The sequence below is a fragment of the Erpetoichthys calabaricus genome, chromosome 1 (genome assembly GCF_900747795.2).
Source record: "Erpetoichthys calabaricus chromosome 1, fErpCal1.3, whole genome shotgun sequence".
Taxonomy (NCBI): domain Eukaryota; kingdom Metazoa; phylum Chordata; class Cladistia; order Polypteriformes; family Polypteridae; genus Erpetoichthys; species Erpetoichthys calabaricus.
Window position 1 is genome coordinate 73,916,305 of NC_041394.2, and position 15,829 is coordinate 73,932,133.

The 15,829-nt window shown below is 35.5% G+C and overlaps 1 protein-coding gene across 13 annotated transcripts in view; it reads left to right on the plus strand.

Annotated features, from left to right (window-relative positions):
* ehbp1l1b (EH domain binding protein 1-like 1b) overlaps positions 1–15,194 on the plus strand; it is a 122,150-nt gene extending 106,956 nt beyond the window's left edge. For all 13 annotated transcript variants that reach the window (XM_051933557.1, XM_051933564.1, XM_051933568.1 and 10 more), the window contains 6 exons: positions 1,200–1,282; positions 1,515–1,635; positions 2,827–2,926; positions 3,466–3,539; positions 4,922–5,036; positions 9,850–15,194. In XM_051933557.1, coding sequence (XP_051789517.1) covers positions 1,200–1,282; positions 1,515–1,635; positions 2,827–2,926; positions 3,466–3,539; positions 4,922–5,036; positions 9,850–9,937 — 581 coding nt within the window. In that variant the 3' untranslated portion in view covers positions 9,938–15,194. The remainder of the gene's footprint in view (positions 1–1,199; positions 1,283–1,514; positions 1,636–2,826; positions 2,927–3,465; positions 3,540–4,921; positions 5,037–9,849) is intronic.
* Positions 15,195–15,829: the final 635 nt, after the last annotated feature.

Genomic DNA, 15,829 nt, shown 5'->3' on the forward strand with positions numbered 1-15,829 from the left:
TCATAACACAAATTCTGATTACCTGCAAAAATGAGACAGCCTGCAGGAAGAAGCTTAAAGTTCTTCATAAATGGAGGGATATCAGTAATCTGTCCATTGACATCAGCAAAACTAAGGTGGCAGTTGTGGAATTCAGGGGGTCATGCTTTTTTTGACGTTAATGTGACTGCTATGCAAGGAAGTAGTACCTTTAAATACTCTTAAGTATTACATCACTGACGATCTGACATGGTCCTTCAGCATCACTTGTTTTGTTTAGAACTTTAGAATGGCACTGTCACTCAGTATCTGTCTTCCAGAGCTAAACCATTCATTTCATTCACTGTTCTTTCTGCTCTGTAAATTGAACCAATACTTGAAGCACTTTCGCCGTTTTATAAATGTTTAATAATTTAAATTTTTTGTGACAATTCCAACATCACACACGTTTATCGGCCATAATAATGTATTGTAGATTAATTATAACAAAAGAGAAAAGCTACAAACTACTGGGAGGTGTTCCAATGTGCATAGCTCGCAGCATACTGCATGGTAGTAGTAGTACAGTAATAGATAGACTCTGGCATGCACAATGTTTTGTTTGGTTTTTTTTTTGGCTCTAACGATTGACAGAGACTGAAGGTTAATCGAGTGATGGATAATCGAGGTTTTACCGTACAATACTCTCAGTGGAGAGACAATGCCTAGCTTATTAAAATACAGCAAGCTTTCATAGACTTAGCTGTGTAATTTTAACCTGCAATGTAGTCTTGGTCCTTTTCTTGCCATTCTTGATTTATATTTGATATGTGAGACTAGGTAACACTGGAAAACATCTCTCTATACAGTCATAGTATGTCAATGTACTCTGTGTTAAGTGGAAGATATTTATTTTTTGACTTGGTTACAGAATATAATTAGTTTAAAATAGTAGCATTTAAGCAATTTACTATTTTACTACATTAATTGCTTAGCAGATGCTTTTATCCAAAGTGACATACAAAGGAAGTCAACATAATGAAGTAAACATCAGTCTGGGGACTGTTTGAGAAATAACTCTTACACTGTAAGAGGACTTTCTTTTACATATTCAGTATTGTTTTCCCAAGGTCATTGGTCTTTCAGACAAAAATTGTGTTTTTGTGTAGGTGTGGAATAATAAAAAAAAAAAAAACTCATTGTTTGTGAAAAAAATAAAAAATCTATTGCTTTTGTTGTAGATTTCAGAGGGTCTAAATCCTTTCCAGAAGACAAGACATTTGATGTGCCAGACAGTGCAAAGATCTCAGAAGAGGAAAATGTGGTATGAAGTTCATCCTCCTACATTATATTTACCCATTAGATGATCAACAAAATAATTTTTGAACAGCTGTGGAAGTAGTATAAAAAGTTACAACCACCAATAATATTAACTTGTTTCTCCTGTCAGTAAAATTATGTAGAAATGTCATTCTTGGGAAGATATGTTTGAAGCCAGCACCTTAGAGTTCAATATGGCAATAGTTTCAGTTTATGTCTTCATTTGTGCTTTACAGAAGTTGCGTGATACCAGCCAGTATGTGCTATGTGAACTTCAGGCCCTGGAGAACGAACAGAAGCATATTGACAGTAGAGCAGCAGTGGTAGAGACAAAATTGAGAGAAATAATGGAGTCAGGTAATAATAATAATAATATGTATACAGTGCTTTTCTCACAGACTGTAGATATTTGCTGTTTTTTGCTTTTTGAAATAAATTTAATATAACTTATTTCGCTTAATATATTTGTTTTAAAATTTTTTGAATGTCATGCATTAACAGTCTTTTACAATACTGGTTAAGCATCAGTTCAGTGTTTTAGCAAAATATATTTTAATCTCATTATCTATGAACACTTAAATTTAAAAGAAGTTAGAATGAAATTATGTCACAGAAAAACCCTTACTTGGTTTTCAAAAGGAGCTATCTTATAAGGAAATATTGGATACTTTTGAAATATAATATGGTCAAAAGTTGGCATCTTAATGTGCTGTAACTCTCCAGAACCAAATTATGATTTTTTTTTCTATTAAAGCATATAAGGTTACATTCTTGCATTATAAAGTGTTTTGACAACCACTAGTGATAACCATTACTGTAAAATAATGCACTTGTACTTATTTTTGTTTAATAAGTCATTCTTCAGCTATTGTCACTGTTTTGTCTGTTTATTTCTAAGAGATGCAGGTCTTCTTCCACCACTGTAGTAGTAGTAGTAGTAGTAGTAATGTAGGTAGTAGTATTGTCATGAGTATTCCTTGCCGGTGTGGATGTCATGCTTTTTTAAGCCCAGTAATCCATCCAGCCCATAATGACTAAAGACTGCCAAGAAGAAAGTTGCTGCAGTGGTGGCAATGTTGGCCTAGAAAGGTTGTAATATGAACTGTAAAGAAAATTGAAGAAAACATTATTTTGCTTGATTTTGATGATTACCAGAGACTTCTTGAGTCTCTGTTAACATTCACATAATGGCAGATTTTTGTCTGTTCTGTTGAGGTTTAAGTCCATGGGATCAATTGTTTGTCCATTTTGATGATTGTAATTAGAATTTTTATGCCAAATGAGGTATTTATTTAATAGTTCATCCATAGATCTAACTAAGATTATGGAATGTCATTCTTCTATAATGTCATAGTTGGTGAATTATAATCTATTGGAGCATTACAAAAGCATAAAATATTATTTGAGAATTTTAGGAGGAGTTATCTTTAAAAACCTAATCCATATTTTATTATTCTGGCCTGAACAAGTCAACCCAGAAGCTTTGTTTGTTTGTATCTGTTCCTGAAAATCAGCATATTGTACTTCATTCAGAATATTTTTTTCCAGGTACCAACAAGCTGGAGGAAGAGGAGTTAATCCAAGAGTGGTTCACATTAGTAAATAAAAAAAATGCTCTAATTCGGCGTCAAGATCATCTGCAGTTGCTGTGAGTTTCACTTGAGTCACTTGAGTTAATAATTTATCTGTTTTCTGTCTCACCAATATAGGCTGTTTAGTTAGGCTCTACTAAATATAATAACAATATTTAAAAATGTGAATAATTTATAAAATATTTTCCTTTAAGATAAAAAGTTATTAAAATATTTAGTAATTAAACTTTGCATATTTGACTGTTTTAAAACTATAAAACATGTTTATATACTGTTTGTTGGTTGCTTAGGTAAGTGGGGCACCAAAATATATGCAAATAAAAAAATGAATCACCAGCCTCCCACATTTTATAACTACCACTATTTTAAAACTATTAAATTGTATTGATATTTTTCATGAATGTTTAATGTGTCGAAGACCTTTGTAATTATGTTAAATTATTAAGAAAATGATGTTAATTTATTAAAAAAATAAAGTAATACATTTAGAATATCATAGTAACTTTTTAAGAAATATTTTTAAAAATAAGTGAACTGCAGATCTGTACATATCATTTGCTGAAAGTAATCTGTCTGTTTCAATCTCCTCTGCTAGGGAAGAAGAGCAAGACCTGGAAAGAAGATTTGAACTTTTAAACCGTGAACTACGCGCCATGATGGCAATTGAAGGTACAGTAATCCCTCGCTACTTCGCGGTTCACTTTTCGCAGATTCACGACTTCGCGGGTTTTTTAAATACAAGTGATTGCCCACCTATCGCGGAAGTTATGTTCCAGACCCATCAGCAACAGGAGAAATCCGCGATATAGAAAGACCATATAAATAAACATTTTTATAGTTTAAGCCTTAAAATTCCCATCCCACATGCTTTAAACACATGTAAACTGATAAAACACACTTTGTTAACACATATGATATGTGGATGTCGGGCTAAGGATATGAGTAACATCTCACTATTATAAAACATTTTAACTTCACGCAAGACAAGACAGTGAGACAGGAAAATTGGTGATGTACAGGCTTTTAAATTACTGATACGCAGAGCGACAAGCAGCACAAAGCCAGCACAAAGTCCACTTCTCCTTAGCGTTCATTCAACTCCCCACCCCCTTGACAATGCGAAGTGGCAGGAGCGTACTGCGCTTCCAGGGAGGGGGGGTTTGAGCGAAGGTGCGTTCAGCTCTCACACACCGACACACACACACACACACTCCTCGCGCAGAGCGACAAGCAGGCATTTTGGCAGAAGCAGCACAAAGTCCATTTCTGCTCAGCGTGAGTTCAGCTGCCCCCCTTCACAAAGCGAGTGCAGACACATTGACGTCTGATCGCTGCGTGCAGGCAGTGTGCAGTGTTGGTCTGAGGTGTTTAAGAATGTAGAAAGTGTTTAAGAGCATAGGAAGTGTTTATAAGAGCGTGGGAAAGGTTAACAAGAGAGTGAGAAAGGTTTATAAGAGTGTGGGAAGGGTTTATAAAGCCTTAAAATAGCGATAAATAATAAAATAAATATAGGTCGCTACTTTGCGGATTTTCACCTATCACGGGGGGCTCTGGAACGTAACCCCCGCGATAGGTGAGGGATTACTGTATTCTAATTTAGGGGCTTGTTAGCCTGGCAATGTGTTGCAAAGGTTTTACTAAGGGCAATGACAGCACCACAAAAGGTGCACAGAAAAGGGTTAGACTATGTAAAAAATGAAGCATCTATGGAGTACTGAACTACAATCAAGTCTAGTGGTTACTAGACCACTGAGTTATTTCGATAGCACTCAGTTTAAACAGGCTTTGTTAAGAACTCCAGAAGAGTGAGGTGGGCACTATTTATTCTGTAGCAATCCCCTCCACTAAGTGAATATTTGGCAGTATACTCATGCAGAATTGTAAACAATTTAAACAGTTTTCTGTTAGAGGAGGTAATGTTTTTTACTAGGTATAATAATGGTCAGAATGTATAGTATCAGTTTCTATATCCAAATCTAATTTGAGTCTAAGACACTAATTATTTTTCATGAACAGTAATAATGATCGTGATTTCTTTTTTCCTGATTAAGACTGGAAGAAAACAGAGGCCCAGCAGCGCAGGGAAGCACTATTGCTTGATGAACTTGTGTCACTTGTTAATAAACGAGATGAGCTGGTCCATGATATGGATGCTAAGGAGAGACGGTGAGACCTAATGTTTTGTTGTTCTTTAATGAATTCTTAAGATTTTCTTCATTTACTGCACTGTCATTCATTATACTCAGCTCAGTTCCATCTACCCAGACATTGTGAAATCTGCTTAAGCATCATTGCAAATCAGGAGCCAACCAAGGATGGGACAGCAGTTACTTTTTTTTGTTTGTTTAGTTTATTCTTTATTGTGCCATCATGAAAGTCAGGCTCAGAAAGCTTGCACAGACTTACAGATACAAAATAATAAAAGAAAAGAAACCAACCATGCAACATTTACTGTATTCATAAGCAGTCAAACAGTATCTGTTTAAATAAACTGTAATAGAACTAAGGGATACAATGTAAATTTGAAATAGACATTGATGGTCTTTGAAAAAAATAACTGTCAATGAGGGCCATAAGTAAACACTTTAAAAAGATCCCAGTGCCTAGTGCAAGATGTGGGCCGTAAGTTAGCTGTAGCTTGTAGTATTTTGCTGTTATTTTATAATTATTTTCAATCATCTTGCACCTCCCCAGGAAGATTACTGCTCTAAGGATGAAATCCTCGTAGAATAAGTAAACTTTTGCCTACAAATCTGTCACAGAAAGACAGAGGTCACCCTAAGTACATCACAAAAAACATCACTGACACATAATAACATTCAAAAGAACAATATTAGGAATAACAGTAATAGGTCATTGTTGCAATAAAAATATAAAATTATAATGTAGGCTGTAAATTTGCACAAAAGTGGCTCTTTGTAGCTTTAAAACCTGTAGACAATTTAAGTACAAAATAAGTTAGCTAATCAAACTTGCTCTGTAATCAGTCACATCCTTTAAAGTGAGAAGATGAATCATCCCTTAGTAGAAGCACGGCATTTGCAACTAATCAGAGAATTGTGCGACTCAACCAGAGATGCCATTTGAGACAGCACCATCCAAGAATACAAGTTGCTGGTCTAAATGCTATTTTGCTGGCAGACATAAACCACTTTGATCATGTCAGTAATCAACAACTAACAGAGAAATATAGACTGCCCAGAGGTAAAATAATAATCCTTCTTGGTCTGGTGCAGGACAAACTGGAAAGAGGAATACACCAGAATTTTGCCCTCAGTCACACTGTACAGCATCTTACACCTCTCCATTTCTACAGCACTGGTGGATTCCTGCAGACCATTGGTGATGCACATGGCCTCAGCAAGGCTGCTGTGTCTAAATCGGTGCATGCAGTGGCCAAATTACTATTGCACCATGCATTTGGGTTCAAATCCCACTACTGACACTGAGTGACCATGAGCAAGGTCCCTTCACTTGCCTGTGCTCCAACTGCAAAAACAAAAGAAATGAAACCAATTGTATCTCAAATGTTTTAAGTCGCCTTAGAAAAAAGTAACAGCCGAGTAAATAAAAGTAATAATACAGTGACCTGCACAACACTTAAATTGGTTTTAATGGCATTGCTGGCATACCTGGCAGTGGATGGAATGCTCATCCCTATTTCTACTCCCTACTTCTTGAAGCCCATCTCTGCCTCTCGAAAAGGGTTCTTGGTGCTAAATGTTCAGTTGAAATGCAACCAGTCATCAGGGTCTTTTTACAGATATTGTGGTCAAGCAGCCTGGAAGTACATAAGATACTCATATCTGGTTCAACTTGGGAGCAATCTGGGCATAAGGAAGATGCGATTCTGGCGCCTGCCTAAGTCCTGAGGGGCTTCCACGACTCTTGAAAAATAATACAGTAAAACATCAATTATCTGTCACTTGATTAACGGTCAATCTCTGTTAACCATCAGGGCCAAAAAAAGTGTATGCCATCACCTACCTATTACTGTACTACTACTGCCATGCGGTACGCTATGAGCTATGCTGTACATTGGAATAACTCTACCTTCTGCTAGCATATAGTGTTCTTCCCCAGCACTACGTGTTAGGCTGCATTTTGAAATCAAAGTGTCAGTTACGTACCTTCAGTTTTAATAGTGTTTTGTAGCTTTTCTCTTTTATTATAATTAAACTGTTACACATTGTCATGGCTGATAAATGTAAGCGTGTGGTGTTGGAATTGTCACAAAAAAATGAAATTATTACACATTTATAAAATGGCAAAAGTGCTTCAAGTATTGCTTCAATTTATGGAGTAGGAAGAACAACAGTGAATGGTATAAAGTATGATGCCGAAAGTATTGAAAAACGTGTTGAAAATGGAAACCACTGATGGTAATGATAATGTATTAATATTAATGTTCTCCTGTATTGTAATTTTCTTTTTAATTCTGTTATATTATTTTTTGCTAATATATAGTGACGTGGGCGGCACGGTGGCACAGTGGGTAGCACTGCTGCCTCGCAGTTGGGAGACCTGGGGACCTGGGTTCGCTTCCCGGGTCCTCCCTGCGTAGAGTTTGCATGTTCTCCCCGTGTCTGCGTGGGTTTCCTCCGGGCGCTCCGGTTTCCTCCCGCAGTCCAAAGACATGCAGGTTAGGTGGATTGGCGATTCTAAATTGGCCCTAGTGTGTGTTTGGTGTGTGGGTGTGTTTGTGTGTGTCCTGCAGTGGGTTGGCACCCTGCCCAGGATTGGTTCCTGCCTTGTGCCCTGTGTTGGCTGGGATTGGCTCCAGCAGACCCCCGTGACCCTGTGTTCGGATTCAGCGGGTTAGACAATGGATGGATGGATGGATATTGTGATATGCAGGCAGCTTGTGATGTGCTGCTGGGGAGCAGAATGTGTGTAATGAATGCTGTAAGTAATGGGACTGGGTGAAGGGCTTCTGTTCTGTAAGGGGCAGGCACGTCTGTTAGGAGTTGAGTGACAGGAGAAGTTAGGAGAAAAAGGAAGTTGCAGCGGGGCAGAGTTTTGAGTACAGAGTCTGGCGAAAATAAGCAGGAGTGTTTTCTGTATAGAGAAAAAAGGAATGTGAGTGACAGGAGATAAATTGATTGGTAGGGAAAGCTTTCTTTCATTGTCTTAGAGGTGATCTCCATAACCCAGATAATGGAGTAAAAGACAGGGCACTATTTGTTATGGAATGAAGACTCCAAATAAAATGTAGAAAACTCCAGTACCTCTGAGTTGTGTTTCCTTATTACGCTGGTCGTTACAATATTATATGAATTAATTAATTTGTTGATACTATATTATATTTTATTTTATAAATAAACTAGCCATCCCCTGCGGCTTCGCCCGCATATTATTGAAACAGGACAGTAAGGAGGGCCCCACCCAGCTCTCTACTCCTGACGTCACTCTTCCCCCTCCCCTTGGTCCACAGCTGCTGTCTCGGATTAGCGCGAATATATCACTCCTGCAAGCAAACTATGATTCTTAGTGCAATGAGACAAGTCACAAAATCAATCGGAATGTTCAAGCAAATTATAGAAAAAAAATATCTATATCCATTAAGTAGTTCTCTTGTTCACTAACTAAGCGGAGTTAAGGTTACGCCCCGCGGCAGACGCGTGATTGAGGAGGGCCCCACCCCCCTCCCTGCAGTCCGATGAGTCTCTCTCGGATTCGTGCTAATTGGTTCAGCAAGCGAAATATAATACTTAGCGCAATGAGAAAGTCGCAAAATCAATGGAATGTTCAAGCAAATTATAGAGAAAACTCAGATCTAAATCTGTTACGTAGTTCTGTCCTGAAAAGTGGACAGACATACAAACGGGTCTAAAAAACTATAAGAAATTTAGTGCTTGGACCACAAAATTTTTAAAACCGTTTCTTAGCGAGCACCTATGGACCAAGGGTAACTTACATTCCAGATTTCATGTCCCAAGTCCTCATGGTTCGGGAGATTTCATGATGAGTGAGTCAGTTTTATTTGGCTAATACTGTATATATATATGACTATTCTCTAATCTACAGTATATCATTTTAAACATGCTGTTCTATTATCTGTCTTTTCTCTTATCCGTCACGGCTTTGGTACCAATCCCGTACAGATAATCAAGGTTTTACTGTACTTCTTTATTTTGTGCCACCACTTCAATAAGTTGATTTAACTCTTCTTTTGTGAATTGTTGTTTCCATTTCTTATCGCTGCTCAGCATTGTTCAGTTTTGCAAAGAAGCCATATAATGTTTTGAGCCCATTTGTAGATGTTTGGAGTTATTAGTAAAACTAATCTGAATGCCTTTTATTTTGTGAATTTTGTTGTGTTTTAATTGATTACATTTTTTTTACATTTGCACATGTGTGTTGTGTCAATATAACATATATTTAACTATTTAAATATATGGGATTAATGTTCCTGTTATTGATAGTCTGACATCGACACTGGTGAAGAGCCAACAAATAAGTATTTTAACCTCATTCATGAAATGTTGAATAACAAAGGGCTTTGGGAAACACTTGGAAAACTCACTCATTCTTTACTTACAACTTAATTAAATTGTTCGATATTCACAACGAATAGCTGAGACACTTTTGTAAGGTTCAAAATAATACAGAATTCTTCATTCTTTTGCCTTGTATGTCCTTTATTCGTATTAGCCATATTCTGATCAATACATATTAATTTTTTGATTTTCTGAAGTAGCTTGACCTCCAGTTTCAACCAGTATTTATTTTAAAAACTACTATAACGTTACACATACTCATCTAATAACAAAGTAGTTTTTCTCAGACTCAGTAATGATATGTAGAATTTCAGTGTAAAGTCAAGGGAAAGACAAATATTATAACTTCTGAGAAATGCTGGTATGTATTCTGAGTACAATTATGCATCTTGAAATGCATTACATTTTTTACGCTCAAAAAATGTGTGCTTTTGTTTCTGTAATTTATTTATTTGTGCATAAATTATTTTTCTTAACAGAGCACTGGAAGAAGATGCCCGCTTGGAGAGGGGTTTGGAGCAAAGGAGGAGAAAATACAGTCGTAAAGAGAAGTGTTTGATTCAGTGATGGAGGATAAAAAATAAGATACATTATTACAGACTGAAAGTGCTCAGCACATACAGAGAAATTAATGGCTTTATTTTCATACGGAGTAAGTTGTAGCGAGAAATTTGCTCATCAGACAGTAGGCCTGAAGTGATCAAAAGTAATGTGATCTAAAAACATGCCATAACTTTACATTATATTTTTATTTTCTTCCTCTTAAGTTGCATGTTAATTGAAGATTTGAGTTTTAACTTTGTTTGGGCTTTTTTTGCGCTTTGATATACTTGAACCTAAAGTTATTTTTTCTTGCTGTATATAGAAAGTTTTCTCCCTTTAATACTAAGGGGGGCATTTGTATAGCTAAAGCAAAATATCCTAATAGAACACTGAGTCAAAGAATTTCAGGGAGGATATAAATTATTGGAATATCACGCAAAAGGAAAGTTGGAGTTACATATGCCGTAAGAAGAGTCTAAACTGATGCCTATTAAAAATGCTAAAACAGGATTCCATCCTTTTCCCCCGATTTCTTTAAAAACTTTAATTCATGTTAAATTAAAATAATTGTTGGCTGAAAATACTGTAAATATGTTTGCCTGTATTCATCAGCAGCTACATACAGCAGGCTTAAACAGAGCAGGTTTAATTTATGTTCAGTATTTCTTTCATTCTTCATCAGTATCTAACATAATTTATGCAGTGGAATGCCTTATTGAAGGCCACAATCAGTTTCAAACTCTTTCTTGGCATTAGGCTGTGCTTTATTAGGATACAAAGTTTGGTTTTTGCCAGGGGGCCAGTGTTTGAAACAAGGGGCACTTAGCTGTTTGATGCTAGCAGACTAGCTCAAAATCATAAGCAAAAGAAGTGCTTTGACTTTGAAAGTCAACTATACACTTGCATTTGGCACAGTGTTTTTTTAATAAATGATGTGTATGATTTGACTGACATTCATTAGAAACAGTAAAAAGTAGCAAATAGTCTGTGTGCAAATGACGTCAAATTACCTTGTCCTTGTTAATATAGAACAGTCTAATTTGCCTCTTGTATCTCCACTACTATACTAAGTTATGCTAAGTTTTAACTCTGCACATATTAAGTTAGCTTATGTTTCCTTTTATTTTTTTTAATTTTTTTTTTTTTGAAAAAAACAATATTGAGTTGTTTTTGTGAAAAGCAATATTGAGCAGCTAGGTCTCCATAAAAAGCACCAGTAAGAAAGCAACTGTTTTTCTGGCTGTGGTTCATTTTGAGTATTTTACAGTAATATTGTTGTTGGAGCACAGGCCACAATGGGCCTAAGACTACTCAGTGGATATAGGCTTCAATACAAACTGTTGATCAATGGTAAATACCTTCAGAGCAATAAACCTATTGCTTAATTAAGCTTTTTTTAAATATATATTTTCTACAAACCATGTGGAATGGGCAACTTTCACATACCATGTATCTTTTACTATTTTTTGTAGTGTCTTCTCACTTTGCAGGAAATGTATATAGCACAAGTTGTGTTTTATAATTTAAAGTAGATATATACTGTTATTTGTCAACTTATTTATTTATTTAAAGTTCCTTTTCTGTTTAAAATATTTTCTAAAGGATGATAAGCAGAAGGCTAACACAGGTATAAAAGAGAACAGTTAGCTTTCCTTGTTGCAATCTATGGCGCTTCATTAAGAAAGAAGTAAAAGCCAAATTCTCATTAGTACATGGAATACATTCTTGGTATTATAGAAACTCACAGATATCATACAAATTACATTTCAAACTTATTTTGCATCTGTGTAGCAGAAAACAAAAACATGGGCTCTAAATGAGAAAGACCTTAATGTGAATAATGGATTAAGGTGCTACAGTACAATAAAACCTTGCTGAATTAAAACACTTTACTTCTTACAGTATGTCATTCAGTCCATGCAAGACAATGTATTCCAGGTATAAACTTGAAAGTAGTGGGTTAATAGAAATAATACAATATTGTCATTAATTATGTCTGCAATTAAAAATGCTTGTAAAACGAAATGTTTATCAATGCGTGTGTGTTTGTGTGTGTGTGTGTAAGAGAGACAGACAGCAAGAGAGAGGGTATATATGTAAACATATACATAAATGGATATATATATAGGGTACACTCATTTCAATTCATTTTTGTATAGGCCTAGAGTAATGTAAAAAGTTTATGGCTAAAATACAAAGTACATAATGCACACACATAAAGCTATAGGTACTATATATGCTACATTTGTAGATACTGGACACAGGGCATGGACCCTAGTCTGTTTATATTGTTCCCTGTCTCCCTGTGGGTTTTACAGTTGGTGGTCCAGTTTTCCTTCGCCAAGGATATGAAGACTGAATTAATTGACAATATTAATTGATGGCTTGGATTGAGTGATTCTGGGTGTGTAAGTGTGTGTCTGTGAGCAAGCGTGTCCTGTAACAAACTGGAGCTCTCTTCAGGGCTGGTTCCTATCTTGCTCCCATTGCTGCCAGGATTCTATCTACTGTATGTTTCTTCCTGCACAAAAAAGTAGGAAATCCCTAGGGGTTTAGATAGAAAGGGAAAATATAACATACCATTGTATCAGTTTGGTCAAAACATTTGGTTTTCTCCTGCCTCTTTTTGTATTAATTTCTGATTTCATTAATAAGAGTGTGTTTCAGAGTAGCAGCAAGTCTGTTTCAAACTGTATGGATGTTATTCCTCACCATTTCCCTCTTTGAAAAAAAGTCTTTGTCCATGTATGCTGTGAGTCTACAGCTGATCAGTGATAAGAAAATGTATTTTTTGCTGCTTAAAATAATTTTTAGGAGTTTTTTTTTACTGACGTTCTTTATATTTATAACTTTTTACATCACAAAGCAAACTACATTGACATTTCTTTTGAAAAGCCAACAGTAAACTAAACAACATTGTCTGCTGTTTTCCCAAGCACATTGAATGTTACATGAGTACATTTCATTATAGCTGTTTTAGATGGGGTTGATTAAATGCTCTGTTTATGCCTGCTGATCCAAAAGAACCCAAGACAAAGACAAACTGGCGCTGCCAGTCAGAATATCACATAAAGCTGCTTTCCCTACAAATTAACCATCTCTTTTGCACAGCTTGCTATGCATTAGTTATCGGTTTGTTTTCCCAGAAGCTCAAGTGGCTGCATTAGCAGCACAGAATGTTCAAGTCAGAAAACTGTAATTTATAAATGTATTTCTATTTGATTGACCCTAAATAGCAAATTTTGACATTTAACTCTTAAAAATGATGTGGGATAAAATATTATTTATTATATTGCTTATTTAATAAAGATGCATAACTCCAAGAATTTTCAAAGCAATTCCCAAGGATAATAGATTCTCTACAAGTTTATTTGATACTTTTATTGTATTTTATTTTTTGTTTTGTTTTTTTGTTTTTCTTTCAGAATGGTTTTATGCATCCTGATTTTATTTTCTTTCTGTGCTTACAATAACTACAATTTTTACCTAGTTTTACACTTCATTGTGAGGTTTTCTGTTGTTTGAACATGTAAACAGTGGCACAGTCTGTAAAATATGACAAAGATGTGTATTTTTAAATACAATGCAACAGTAAACCTTTAATTATCTTCATAAATTGCATAGCATTTTTGCACATAACTAGTAAGTGCTGCCATTAGTGAAATATGGCCAAGCAATCTTTTTTTTGTCATTATAAAATATTATTATCCTTATTTTGTTTTTATTGTATCAGAAATGGTACGCTGGGATTGTCAAAAAGAAACTCTCTGCTGGAAAGGTCAGAAACCTTCTAGACATAGGGCCTCCTCAGGATATTTTAAAGCAAAAAGGTGGCTTGGCACTCCACATGTTCATTTGTTTCCTCAGTAAATATCTCATTTTAAGTTTTTAGTATTCATTGTAAAGGTGTTAGCCAACAGCTCTGTTAAAGTGTCATTTACAACTATGTTCCCATTCTTTGTGATCAAATTAAAAAGTATCAGATATCAAACTCGGCATTGTTTTGTGTATGTAATCCTAACACTTTAGTGGTCTGGAACTGCACAAACAGCTCTGAGGCACACAAGATTAAGTTTTCTACTGACTAGGGACTGCAAAACATTTTTTGAATATTCACATTAAGAATCATTAGTTGACTGCATTCAGTGCAGCCTGTTGGGCTTGTTTCTGGTTACCTAAAATACATGACCTGACTTTAGTTAGAAATATATGCCTCTAGCAATGCAGCTGTCTACCATTTACTGAAACAGTCAAGTCTAAAGATATCAAACAGGGCTGTGCAGGCAGTGGAAAGACGTATCAGGCTAAAAAAATATTTTATATTCAGTAGCGTTAAAATTGCAGTATTATTTACAATCTTGTGTGCAATATTACAGAGATCCACATGACCATGTACTCAGAAAATGTATTTTGTTTCCAAAATGGAATGTTAACCATTTACTATAAGGATGCCTGCATATTAAAATATTTGGTCTCTGTCTTTTTATTTTTGTGGGTTTCTTTTTCCCTCTCTCTCTTCATTCTTCTGTGTATAAGGCAACTTGTTCAGAATTGCGATACTAATATGAACATATTACTTAACTGCAGTTTCCTCAGTTCTAAGCACAGTGCAAGTTAAACAGCAAGCGCCTCCTGTTTGGTAGTTGTTCTGCTTTGATCTAATGACCAGACGCTTGAGTTCCTAATTCATACAGATAATTCAGATAACTGGTACATGATTGGCTTTCTTTATAGGGCAGGACTTACATTTAAGAACAAGTTAAGTCATTCTGACCTCTCTGTTGGAGTACCAGAGGAATCTTGATGTTTGTTTTAGGAAGTAAACAATTCCATAGGAATTTGCAGATTTGTAGATTTCTTCGAATAGATTGTATTTATTTTCTGTTGCCAAGCATTTCCTGTTGTGTTGGAAGTTTTTTGTGCACTGCCATTATTTGCATTCATTTCACACTGTTACTGTATTGCATTTACTGCCAAATAGATTGTTTTACTGCATTTGTCTTTATGAGTTCAATTTACTCCAGGTGGAATAAACAGGATGTTAAAAGTTTGAGATATGGTTTCAATATGAGCCAATATAAGCTGTAACCTCCAATTGCTAAACCATTTTTATAGAGACTGAACTGTGGTACGAGTTAACCTTTCTTAATGCAAATTCTGTTTTCTGTTTAAAAGCACTGTGGATATTTTATGCAATAAGTTTTGCTGTTTTACTACTAACTGGATTTGCACTATTTGTAAAGTTCACACATGGGAATAAAGCCATTTTGAACCCTTGAAACTAATGACTCCTTTTCATTTGAACCCCATATACCATACTGAACAAACTGTGATTTCAACCAAGACATCACCAGCCGGGCCCACTCTCAATTATTTTGATTGTATCACAACCATACAATCAAATCCACTTAAAAAGAAGGTACAGTAATTTTTTTCTGCATAACTCTGAAGTTGTTATTCGCCTCCATGTACAGTATATGACTGTTTCTTCATTACAGCATATTTTAAAGAATGGAACTGACTGGATTTATTTTTTATATAGAGGAGAGTCAAACAGAAAAATTATATCAAAATGTGTCTTTAGTGTAATAGACAAGGTTATTAAGCATGCAGTCTGTGAAGGAATACTTTGGACAGAAATAAATAAGTTAATTTATTGTAAAATATGAAAGCAATTAATATAAACAAAGTATTAATATGTTATGGAAGGAGTATGTTGAAAGATTTTTTGCTTCTTTTCAAGGCAAATACCTACAATCAGTCTACTTCTTATTAGACTGAGGCTTTTTTCCAACTTTAGAGATACAGTTGGTTTGATTTTGTTTGCTTTTCCAATTGGAGCACAAGCAGGTGAAGTGGCTTGCTCATGGGCACATAGTGTTAGGAGAAGGATTTGAATCCACACCCTCAGGGCTT